This window comes from Hemibagrus wyckioides, linkage group LG27 (assembly GCF_019097595.1).
Source record: "Hemibagrus wyckioides isolate EC202008001 linkage group LG27, SWU_Hwy_1.0, whole genome shotgun sequence".
NCBI classification, from domain to species: Eukaryota; Metazoa; Chordata; class Actinopteri; order Siluriformes; family Bagridae; genus Hemibagrus; species Hemibagrus wyckioides.
In genome coordinates this window covers 16,420,266-16,434,558 of record NC_080736.1, presented here as the reverse complement: position 1 = coordinate 16,434,558, position 14,293 = coordinate 16,420,266, and the positions used below count along the sequence as shown (strand labels likewise).

At 40.9% G+C, this 14,293-nt stretch overlaps 1 protein-coding gene across 3 annotated transcripts in view; it reads left to right on the top strand.

The window, feature by feature from the left end:
* Positions 1-14,293, top strand: part of cntnap5b (contactin associated protein family member 5b) — a 120,270-nt gene that overhangs the window by 54,659 nt on the left and 51,318 nt on the right. For all 3 annotated transcript variants that reach the window (XM_058382402.1, XM_058382403.1, XM_058382404.1), the window contains one exon: positions 1,366-1,537. In XM_058382402.1, the coding sequence (XP_058238385.1) occupies positions 1,366-1,537 (172 nt within the window). The remainder of the gene's footprint in view (positions 1-1,365; positions 1,538-14,293) is intronic.

Below are 14,293 nucleotides of genomic sequence, written 5' to 3'. Positions count from 1 at the left end.
AGAGAGAGAGAGAGAGTGTGTGTGTGTGTTTGTTAGTGTGTGTGTATGTTAGTGTCTGTGTGTTTGTTAGAGAGAGAGAGAGAGAGAGTGTGTGTGTATGTTAGAGTGTCTGTGTGTTTGTTAGAGAGAGAGAGAGAGAGAGAGAGAGAGAGTGTGTGTATGTTAGTGTCTGTGTGTTTGTTAGAGTGTGTGTGTATGTTAGAGTGTCTGTGTGTTTGTTAGAGTGTGTGTGTATGTTAGTGTCTGTGTGTATGTTAGTGTCTGTGTGTTTGTTAGAGTGTCTGTGTGTTTGTTAGAGAGAGAGAGAGAGAGAGAGAGAGAGTGTGTGTGTATGTTAGTGTCTGTGTGTTTGTTAGAGAGAGAGAGAGAGAGAGAGTGTGTGTGTATGTTAGAGTGTCTGTGTGTTTGTTAGAGAGAGAGAGAGAGAGAGAGTGTGTGTGTGTGTGTTTGTTAGAAAGAGAGAGAGAGAGAGAGAGAGAGAGAGAGAGAGAGAGAGAGTGTGTGTGTATGTTAGAGTGTCTGTGTGTTTGTTAGAGAGAGAGAGAGAGAGAGAGAGAGTGTGTGTGTATGTTAGAGTGTCTGTGTGTTTGTTAGAGAGAGAGAGAGAGAGAGAGAGAGAGTGTGTGTGTATGTTAGTGTCTGTGTGTTTGTTAGAGAGAGAGAGAGAGAGAGAGAGTGTGTGTGTGTGTGTTTGTTAGAAAGAGAGAGAGAGAGAGAGAGAGAGAGAGAGAGTGTGTGTGTATGTTAGTGTCTGTGTGTTTGTTAGAGTGTGTGTGTATGTTAGAGTGTCTGTGTGTTTGTTAGAGAGAGAGAGAGAGAGAGTGTGTGTTTGTTAGAGAGTATGTATGTATTAGTGTGTGTGTGTGTGTGTTAGAGAGTATGTATGTATTAGTGTGTGTGTGTGTGTGTTAGAGAGTATGTATGTATTAGTGTGTGTGTGTGTGTGTGTTTGAAAAATGTGTGTTTGTGGCGTCGGAGTGACCATGCGGCCGAGCTGCAGATAAATGTCACTGTGAGAAACATGACCCGACAGTGCTGACCGGAGCCTATGTCCCGGTCAGGATGTCAGGATCAGCTGAGCTTCTGCTCTCTGGATCTCACTGAAGAAATGGATCATGAAGCAGACAGCAGATTTAAAGTCGTGTTAATCTTCATCATTAACACATGACCTCCATTACTACTGTGTTTAACATCACTGACCACTGCTGGGAGTTTACACAGCACACACACCTAAAGAGGCTTCAGTTACCTGTCGAGGTCAGCCAATTAGCATAAACCATGTTCTCCTGGAAGCTCTGCCCCTTTCCTATGTCTCTCATGCCACGCCTCCAGAAGCTCACCGTTCCTCACTTTGTGTCTCCTCAGGATGCCCAACATCATCAGCCAATCAGGGCTGCCGGAACCCCACGCTGGCCTATCAGGGCTGCATGCGCTCCATCGTCCTTAACAACCAACCACTCGACCTGTACCGCGTGCAGAAAGGCCTTCTGGGTAAATACAGTGAGCTCCAAATCGACATCTGCAACATACGAGACAGGTAAAGTTTAACTCACACACCTGTCCAGTGAGCTAGCATTAATTTAAATGACGTAAACAAGAACTAATTGAATGTTAATTGAAACAATTAAAAAGGAACTAGCGTTAATTTAAACAACTTAAACAGGAACTAGCGTTAATTTTTCCTGCTGAGAGATACAGAGGGATTTGTCCTTCATGAATCTGTAGCTAACGCTAATCTGTGTCATTCTGAAGGAATTGTAACAGCAGCCTGACTCACGCACACTGAACACAGAGAAATGGCCGTGTGTGTGTGTGTGTGTGTGTGTGTGTGTGAGGTTCAGAGCAGTGGCTGTAGCCTTCACGCCTCAGAGAGAGTAGAGTAGATGATGATTAGAGGCAGTGAGAAGCAGTTTACACACACAGAGAAATAATACCTCATTTAACTACTGAGTTACTTACACAAGTGTGTGTGTGTGTAAGTGTGTGTGTGTATAAGTGTGTGTAAGTGTGTTTGTGTGTATATGTGTATGTGTAAATTTGGGTGTGTGTGTGTGTAAGTTTCAGTGTGTAAGTGTGTTTGTGTGTGTGTGTGTGAGTGTGTGTATGTGTGCGTGTGTGTAAGTGTGTGTGTGTGTGTGTGTGTGTAAGTGTGTGTGTGTATAAGTGTGTGTGTGTAAGTGTGTTTGTGTGTATATGTGTATGTGTAAATTTGGGTGTGTGTGTGTGTGTAAGTTTCAGTGTGTAAGTGTGTTTGTGTGTGTGTGTGTGTGTGTGTATGTGTGCGTGTGTGTAAGTGTGTTTGTGTGTGTGTGTGTGTGTGTGTAAGTTTCAGTGTGTGTGTAAGTGTGTTTGTGCAAGTTTGTGTGTGTGTAAGTTTGTGTGTGTGTGAGTGAGTGTGTGTGTGTTTGTGTGTATGTGTATGTCTGTGTGTGTGTATGTTTGTGTGTGTGTTTTTGTGTGTGTGTGTAAGTTTGTGTGTGTTTGTGTGTGTGTGTGTGTAAGTTTGTGTGTAAATTTGTGTGTGTGTTTTTGTGCGTGTGTGTGTTTGTGTGTGTGTAAGTTTGTGTGTAAGTTTGTGTGTAAATTTGTGTGTGTGTTTTTGTGCGTGTGTGTGTTTGTGTGTGTGTGTGTGTGTAAGTTTGTGTGTAAATTTGTGTGTGTGTTTTTGTGTGTGTGTTTGTGTGTGTGTGATGTAGCTAATCCCTCCATCACAGACAGAATGAGGTGGAGAGACAAAAATAAATACAGAGTGAGGAAAAGAGGAAAGCAAAAAAAAGGAAATGGAAGGAAATAGAAGGAAAAAATCTAAAGATAGAAATGGAAAGAAAGCTAGAGAGAAAGAGAAATGCTAGTTCTAAGGCTAGTGTGTGTTAACTTGTTTGCTATAATGCTAGCGTGTGTTAGTGTTTACTATAATGCTAGTGTGTATGTTAGCACACTTACTAGAACGCTATTGTGTGTTAGCGTTTTTACTATAATGCTAGTGTGCGTTAGCATGTTTGCTATAATGCTAGCGTGTGAATGACAGGTTCTGATGAATAGATTTTTACCCATGTTCTAAATGAGCGGACGGCGCTGGAGTGAAGATGGCAGACATTCATTCATTCATTGTCTATACCCGCTTATTCCCAGGACTCCTAGGGTCACGGGGGTCTGCTGGAGCCTATCCCAGTGCACATAGGGCGAAAGGCAGGGGTACACCCTGGACAGGTCAAGATGGCAGACATTTTAAGGGAATATTTCACCTTCAGCACTGGACACTGGGGCATGAAGCTGAGTCTCTGCAGCAGGAGGATTTTAAATATTGTTTGAAGAGGTCATAAAGTCACACATGCCCTGAGGGTCAGGAGAGTTGATCCAAAAATAACAATCCATCACCCCACAGAGTGGCAGGAGGCCCGTCCAGGGCAACATGGCCGCCGTGCCAGCCGAGGTTTGCCCCTCTGCCAAGCAGGAGAATTAGTCTGAGTGATAAACGAGCGCTGTTCACCCGAGCAGCCCGCGGAGAGCAAACTGACAGAATTTACACTCTCTCTCTCTCTCTCTCTCTCTTCAGAATTTTATTTCACTGTGCTCCATTTTTCTTCCTCTGTCTCTTCCTCTCGCCTTCATTCTCAATCCCGCTGTGTCTTTCTTCGTCTCTCATCTCCCTCCTGACCACCAGCCTGCAAACACAGACAAATATGTTTCTGAGAAGTTCTACTAAAAAGATGCTCTCATTAACTAGCGTTACAGTAAACACGCTAACACACACTAGCGTTACAGTAAACACGCTAACACACACTAGCGTTACAGTAAACACGCTAACACACACTAGCGTTACAGTAAACACGCTAACACACACTAGCATTACAGTAAACACGCTAACACACACTAGCGATACAGTAAACACGCTAACACACACTAGCATTACAGTTAACACCCTAATGCACACACACTAGTGTTACAGTAAACACATTAACACACACACACTAGCGTTACAGTAAACACACTAACACACACACACTAGTGTTACAGTAAACACATTAACACACACACACTAGTGTTACAGTAAACACATTAACACACACACACTAGTGTTACAGTAAACACCCTAACACACACACACTAGTGTTACAGTAAACACATTAACACACACACACTAGCGTTACAGTAAACACCCTAACACACACACTAGTGTTACAGTAAACACATTAACACACACACACTAGTGTTACAGTAAACACATTAACACACACACACTAGTGTTACAGTAAACACATTAACACACACACACTAGTGTTACAGTAAACACCCTAACACACACACTAGTGTTACAGTAAACACATTAACACACACACACTAGTGTTACAGTAAACACCCTAACACACACACTAGTGTTACAGTAAACACATTAACACACACACACTAGTGTTACAGTAAACACATTAACACACACACACTAGTGTTACAGTAAACACATTAACACACACACACTAGTGTTACAGTAAACACCCAAACACACACACACTAGTGTTACAGTAAACACACTAACACACACACACTAGCGTTACAGTAAACACCCTAACACACACACACTAGTGTTACAGTAAACACATTAACACACACACACTAGTGTTACAGTAAACACCCTAACACACACACACTAGTGTTACAGTAAACACCCTAACACACACACACTAGTGTTACAGTAAACACACTAACACACACACACTAGCGTTACAGTAAACACCCTAACACACACACACTAGTGTTACAGTAAACACACTAACACACACACACTAGCGTTACAGTAAACACCCTAACACACACACACTAGTGTTACAGTAAACACATTAACACACACACACTAGTGTTACAGTAAACACCCTAACACACACACACTAGTGTTACAGTAAACACCCTAACACACACACACTAGTGTTACAGTAAACACCCTAACACACACACACTAGTGTTACAGTAAACACCCTAACACACACACACTAGTGTTACAGTAAACACATTAACACACACACACTAGTGTTACAGTAAACACCCTAACACACACACACTAGTGTTACAGTAAACACATTAACACACACACACTAGTGTTACAGTAAACACCCTAACACACACACACTAGCGTTACAGTAAACACATTAACACACACACACTAGTGTTACAGTAAACACCCTAACACACACACACTAGTGTTACAGTAAACACATTAACACACACACACTAGTGTTACAGTAAACACCCTAACACACACACACTAGTGTTACAGTAAACACATTAACACACACACACTAGTGTTACAGTAAACACCCTAACACACACACTAGTGTTACAGTAAACACATTAACACACACACACTAGTGTTACAGTAAACACCCTAACACACACACACTAGTGTTACAGTAAACACCCTAACACACACACACTAGTGTTACAGTAAACACCCTAACACACACACACTAGTGTTACAGTAAACACGCTAACACACACACACTAGTGTTACAGTAAACACGCTAACACACACACACTAGTGTTACAGTAAACACATTAACACACACACTAGTGTTACAGTAAACACGCTAACACACACACACTAGTGTTACAGTAAACACCTTAAAACACACACTAGTCTTACAGTAAACACCCTAACACACACACTAGTGTTACAGTAAACACATTAACACACACACACTAGTGTTACAGTAAACACGCTAACACACACACACTAGTGTTACAGTAAACACCCTAACACACACACACTAGTGTTACAGTAAACACATTAACACACACACTAGTGTTACAGTAAACACGCTAACACACACACACTAGTGTTACAGTAAACACGCTAACACACACACACTAGCGTTACAGTAAACACATTAACACACACACACTAGCGTTACAGTAAACACCCTAACACACACACACTAGCGTTACAGTAAACACCCTAACACACACACACTAGTGTTACAGTAAACACATTAACACACACACACTAGTGTTACAGTAAACACCCTAACACACACACACTAGTGTTACAGTAAACACCCTAACACACACACACTAGCGTTACAGTAAACACACTAACACACACACACTAGCGTTACAGTAAACACCCTAACACACACACACTAGTGTTACAGTAAACACCCTAACACACACACTAGCGTTACAGTAAACACCCTAACACACACACACACTAGCGTTACAGTAAACACCCTAACACACACACTAGCGTTACAGTAAACACACTAACACACACATTAGCATTACAGTAAACACACTAACACACACACACTAGCGTTACAGTAAACACCCTAACACACACACACTAGCGTTACAGTAAACACCCTAACACACACACTAGCGTTACAGTAAACACCCTAACACACACACACACTAGCGTTACAGTAAACACCCTAACACACACACACACTAGCGTTACAGTAAACACACTAACACACACATTAGCATTACAGTAAACACACTAACACACACACACTAGCGTTACAGTAAACACCCTAACACACACACACTAGCGTTACAGTAAACACCCTAACACACACACACTAGCGTTACAGTAAACACATTAACACACACACTAGCGTTACAGTAAACACACTAACACACACACACTAGCGTTACAGTAAACACCCTAACACACACACACTAGTGTTACAGTAAACACACTAACACACACACACTAGTGTTACAGTAAACACATTAACACACACACACTAGCGTTACAGTAAACACACTAACACACACACACTAGTGTTACAGTAAACACCCTAACACACACACACTAGTGTTACAGTAAACACGCTAACACACACACACTAGTGTTACAGTAAACACCCTAACACACACACACTAGTGTTACAGTAAACACGCTAACACACACACACTAGTGTTACAGTAAACACCCTAACACACACACACTAGTGTTACAGTAAACACATTAACACACACACACTAGTGTTACAGTAAACACCCTAACACACACACACTAGTGTTACAGTAAACACACTAACACACACACTAGTGTTACAGTAAACACACTAACACACACACACTAGTGTTACAGTAAACACCCTAACACACACACACTAGCGTTACAGTAAACACATTAACACACACACACTAGCGTTACAGTAAACACACTAACACACACACACTAGTGTTACAGTAAACACCCTAACACACACACACTAGTGTTACAGTAAACACGCTAACACACACACACTAGTGTTACAGTAAACACCCTAACACACACACACTAGTGTTACAGTAAACACGCTAACACACACACACTAGTGTTACAGTAAACACCCTAACACACACACACTAGTGTTACAGTAAACACATTAACACACACACACTAGTGTTACAGTAAACACCCTAACACACACACACTAGTGTTACAGTAAACACACTAACACACACACTAGTGTTACAGTAAACACACTAACACACACACACTAGTGTTACAGTAAACACACTAACACACACACACTAGTGTTACAGTAAACACCCTAACACACACACACTAGTGTTACAGTAAACACACTAACACACACACACTAGTGTTACAGTAAACACCCTAACACACACACACTAGTGTTACAGTAAACACATTAACACACACACACTAGTGTTACAGTAAACACCCTAACACACACACACTAGTGTTACAGTAAACACACTAACACACACACACTAGTGTTACAGTAAACACACTAACACACACACTAGTGTTACAGTAAACACACTAACACACACACACTAGTGTTACAGTAAACACCCTAACACACACACACTAGTGTTACAGTAAACACATTAACACACACACACTAGTGTTACAGTAAACACACTAACACACACACACTAGTGTTACAGTAAACACCCTAACACACACACACTAGTGTTACAGTAAACACATTAACACACACACACTAGCGTTACAGTAAACACACTAACACACACACACTAGCGTTACAGTAAACACCCTAACACACACACACTAGTGTTACAGTAAACACCCTAACACACACACACACTAGTGTTACAGTAAACACATTAACACACACACACTAGTGTTACAGTAAACACCCTAACACACACACACACTAGTGTTACAGTAAACACACTAACACACACACACTAGCGTTACAGCAAACACCCTAACACACACACTAGTGTTACAGTAAACACACTAACACACACACACACTAGCGTTACAGTAAACACACTAACACACACACACTAGTGTTACAGTAAACACATTAACACACACACACTAGCGTTACAGTAAACACACTAACACACACACACTAGTGTTACAGTAAACACCCTAACACACACACTAGTGTTACAGTAAACACACTAACACACACACACACTAGCGTTACAGTAAACACACTAACACACACACACTAGTGTTACAGTAAACACATTAACACACACACACTAGCGTTACAGTAAACACCCTAACACACACACTAGTGTTACAGTAAACACACTAACACACACACACACTAGCGTTACAGTAAACACACTAACACACACACACTAGTGTTACAGTAAACACATTAACACACACACACTAGCGTTACAGCAAACACCCTAACACACACACTAGTGTTACAGTAAACACACTAACACACACACACACACACTAGCGTTACAGTAAACACACTAACACACACACACTAGTGTTACAGTAAACACATTAACACACACACACTAGCGTTACAGTAAACACACTAACACACACACACTAGTGTTACAGTAAACACATTAACACACACACACTAGTGTTACAGTAAACACCCTAACACACACACTAGTGTTACAGTAAACACACTAACACACACACACACTAGCGTTACAGTAAACACACTAACACACACACACTAGTGTTACAGTAAACACATTAACACACACACACTAGCGTTACAGTAAACACTCTAACACACACACACTAGCGTTACAGCAAACACCCTAACACACACACTAGTGTTACAGTAAACACATTAACACACACACACACTAGCGTTACAGTAAACACCCTAACACACACACACTAGTGTTACAGTAAACACATTAACACACACACACTAGCGTTACAGTAAACACTCTAACACACACACACTAGCGTTACAGTAAACACCCTAACACACACACACTAGTGTTACAGTAAACACCCTAACACACACACACTAGTGTTACAGTAAACACCCTAACACACACACACTAGTGTTACAGTAAACACCCTAACACACACACACTAGTGTTACAGTAAACACCCTAACACACACACACTAGCGTTACAGTAAACACCCTAACACACACACACTAGTGTTACAGTAAACACATTAACACACACACACTAGTGTTACAGTAAACACATTAACACACACACACTAGTGTTACAGTAAACACACTAACACACACACACTAGCGTTACAGTAAACACCCTAACACACACACACTAGTGTTACAGTAAACACCCTAACACACACACACTAGTGTTACAGTAAACACCCTAACACACACACACTAGTGTTACAGTAAACACATTAACACACACACACTAGTGTTACAGTAAACACATTAACACACACACACTAGTGTTACAGTAAACACATTAACACACACACACTAGTGTTACAGTAAACACCCTAACACACACACACTAGTGTTACAGTAAACACACTAACACACACACTAGTGTTACAGTAAACACACTAACACACACACACTAGTGTTACAGTAAACACACTAACACACACACACTAGTGTTACAGTAAACACCCTAACACACACACACTAGTGTTACAGTAAACACACTAACACACACACACTAGTGTTACAGTAAACACCCTAACACACACACACTAGTGTTACAGTAAACACATTAACACACACACACTAGTGTTACAGTAAACACCCTAACACACACACACTAGTGTTACAGTAAACACACTAACACACACACACTAGTGTTACAGTAAACACACTAACACACACACTAGTGTTACAGTAAACACACTAACACACACACACTAGTGTTACAGTAAACACCCTAACACACACACACTAGTGTTACAGTAAACACATTAACACACACACACTAGTGTTACAGTAAACACACTAACACACACACACTAGTGTTACAGTAAACACCCTAACACACACACACTAGTGTTACAGTAAACACATTAACACACACACACTAGCGTTACAGTAAACACACTAACACACACACACTAGCGTTACAGTAAACACCCTAACACACACACACTAGTGTTACAGTAAACACCCTAACACACACACACACTAGTGTTACAGTAAACACATTAACACACACACACTAGTGTTACAGTAAACACCCTAACACACACACACACTAGTGTTACAGTAAACACACTAACACACACACACTAGTGTTACAGTAAACACGCTAACACACACACACTAGCGTTACAGTAAACACCCTAACACACACACTAGCGTTACAGTAAACACCCTAACACACACACACTAGCGTTACAGTAAACACCCTAACACACACACTAGCGTTACAGTAAACACACTAACACACACACTAGTGTTACAGTAAACACACTAACACACACACACTAGTGTTACAGTAAACACCCTAACACACACACTAGTGTTACAGTAAACACACTAACACACACACTAGTGTTACAGTAAACACACTAACACACACACACTAGTGTTACAGTAAACACCCTAACACACACACACTAGTGTTACAGTAAACACATTAACACACACACACTAGTGTTACAGTAAACACACTAACACACACACACTAGTGTTACAGTAAACACCCTAACACACACACACTAGTGTTACAGTAAACACATTAACACACACACACTAGCGTTACAGTAAACACACTAACACACACACACTAGCGTTACAGTAAACACCCTAACACACACACACTAGTGTTACAGTAAACACCCTAACACACACACACACTAGTGTTACAGTAAACACATTAACACACACACACTAGTGTTACAGTAAACACCCTAACACACACACACACTAGTGTTACAGTAAACACACTAACACACACACACTAGTGTTACAGTAAACACGCTAACACACACACACTAGCGTTACAGTAAACACCCTAACACACACACTAGCGTTACAGTAAACACCCTAACACACACACACTAGCGTTACAGTAAACACCCTAACACACACACTAGCGTTACAGTAAACACACTAACACACACACTAGTGTTACAGTAAACACACTAACACACACACTAGTGTTACAGTAAACACCCTAACACACACACTAGTGTTACAGTAAACACCCTAACACACACACTAGTGTTACAGTAAACACACTAACACACACACTAGTGTTACAGTAAACACCCTAACACACACACTAGTGTTACAGTAAACACACTAACACACACACTAGCGTTACAGTAAACACACTAACACACACACTAGCGTTACAGTAAACACACTAACACACACACTAGTGTTACAGTAAACACACTAACACACACACTAGTGTTACAGTAAACACACTAACACACACACACTAGTGTTACAGTAAACACACTAACACACACACACTAGTGTTACAGTAAACACCCTAACACACACACTAGCGTTACAGTAAACACACTAACACACACACTAGTGTTACAGTAAACACACTAACACACACACTAGTGTTACAGTAAACACACTAACACACACACTAGTGTTACAGTAAACACCCTAACACACACACTAGTGTTACAGTAAACACATTAACACACACACACTAGTGTTACAGTAAACACCCTAACACACACACTAGTGTTACAGTAAACACCCTAACACACACACTAGCGTTACAGTAAACACACTAACACACACACACTAGCGTTACAGTAAACACCCTAACACACACACACTAGCGTTACAGTAAACACACTAACACACACACACTAGCGTTACAGTAAACACCCTAACACACACACACTAGCGTTACAGTAAACACACTAACACACACACACTAGCGTTACAGTAAACACCCTAACACACACACACTAGCGTTACAGTAAACACCCTAACACACACACACTAGCGTTACAGTAAACACACTAACACACACACACTAGCGTTACAGTAAACACCCTAACACACACACACTAGCGTTACAGTAAACACCCTAACACACACACACTAGCGTTACAGTAAACACCCTAACACACACACACTAGCGTTACAGTAAACACCCTAACACACACACACTAGCGTTACAGTAAACACACTAACACACACACACTAGCGTTACAGTAAACACACTAACACACACACACTAGCGTTACAGTAAACACACTAACACACACACACTAGCGTTACAGTAAACACCCTAACACACACACACTAGTGTTACAGTAAACACACTAACACACACACACTAGCGTTACAGTAAACACCCTAACACACACACACTAGCGTTACAGTAAACACCCTAACACACACACACTAGCGTTACAGTAAACACCCTAACACACACACACTAGTGTTACAGTAAACACCCTAACACACACACTAGCGTTACAGTAAACACACTAACACACACACACTAGCGTTACAGTAAACACCCTAACACACACACACTAGCGTTACAGTAAACACCCTAACACACACACACTAGCGTTACAGTAAACACATTAACACACACACACTAGCGTTACAGTAAACACCCTAACACTCACACACTAGTTACAGTAAACACCCTAACACACACACACTAGCGTTACAGTAAACACATTAACACACACACACTAGCGTTACAGTAAACACCCTAACACACACACACTAGCGTTACAGTAAACACCCTAACACACACACACTAGCGTTACAGTAAACACACTAACACACACACACTAGCGTTACAGTAAACACATTAACACACACACACTAGCGTTACAGTAAACACACTAACACACACACACTAGTGTTACAGTAAACACATTAACACACACACACTAGTGTTACAGTAAACACATTAACACACACACACTAGTGTTACAGTAAACACACTAACACACACACACTAGCGTTACAGTAAACACCCTAACACACACACACTAGTGTTACAGTAAACACCCTAACACACACACACTAGTGTTACAGTAAACACATTAACACACACACACTAGTGTTACAGTAAACACACTAACACACACACACTAGCGTTACAGCAAACACCCTAACACACACACTAGTGTTACAGTAAACACATTAACACACACACACACTAGCGTTACAGTAAACACACTAACACACACACACTAGTGTTACAGTAAACACATTAACACACACACACTAGTGTTACAGTAAACACATTAACACACACACACTAGTGTTATAGTAAACACCCTAACACACACACACTAGCGTTACAGTAAACACCCTAACACACACACACTAGTGTTACAGCAAACACCCTAACACACACACACTAGCGTTACAGTAAACACCCTAACACACACACACTAGTGTTACAGTAAACACCCTAACACACACACACTAGTGTTACAGTAAACACCCTAACACACACACTAGTGTTACAGTAAACACATTAACACACACACACTAGTGTTACAGTAAACACACTAACACACACACACTAGCGTTACAGCAAACACCCTAACACACACACTAGTGTTACAGTAAACACATTAACACACACACACACTAGTGTTACAGTAAACACACTAACACACACACACTAGCGTTACAGTAAACACCCTAACACACACACACTAGTGTTACAGTAAACACCCTATCACACACACTAGTGTTACAGCAAACACCCTAACACACACACACTAGTGTTACAGTAAACACCCTAACACACACACACTAGTGTTACAGTAAACACCCTAACACACACACACTAGTGTTACAGTAAACACATTAACACACACACACTAGTGTTACAGTAAACACACTAACACACACACACTAGCGTTACAGTAAACACCCTAACACACACACACTAGTGTTACAGTAAACACCCTAACACACACACACTAGTGTTACAGTAAACACATTAACACACACACACTAGTGTTACAGTAAACACACTAACACACACACACTAGCGTTACAGCAAACACCCTAACACACACACTAGTGTTACAGTAAACACACTAACACACACACACACTAGCGTTACAGTAAACACACTAACACACACACACTAGTGTTACAGTAAACACATTAA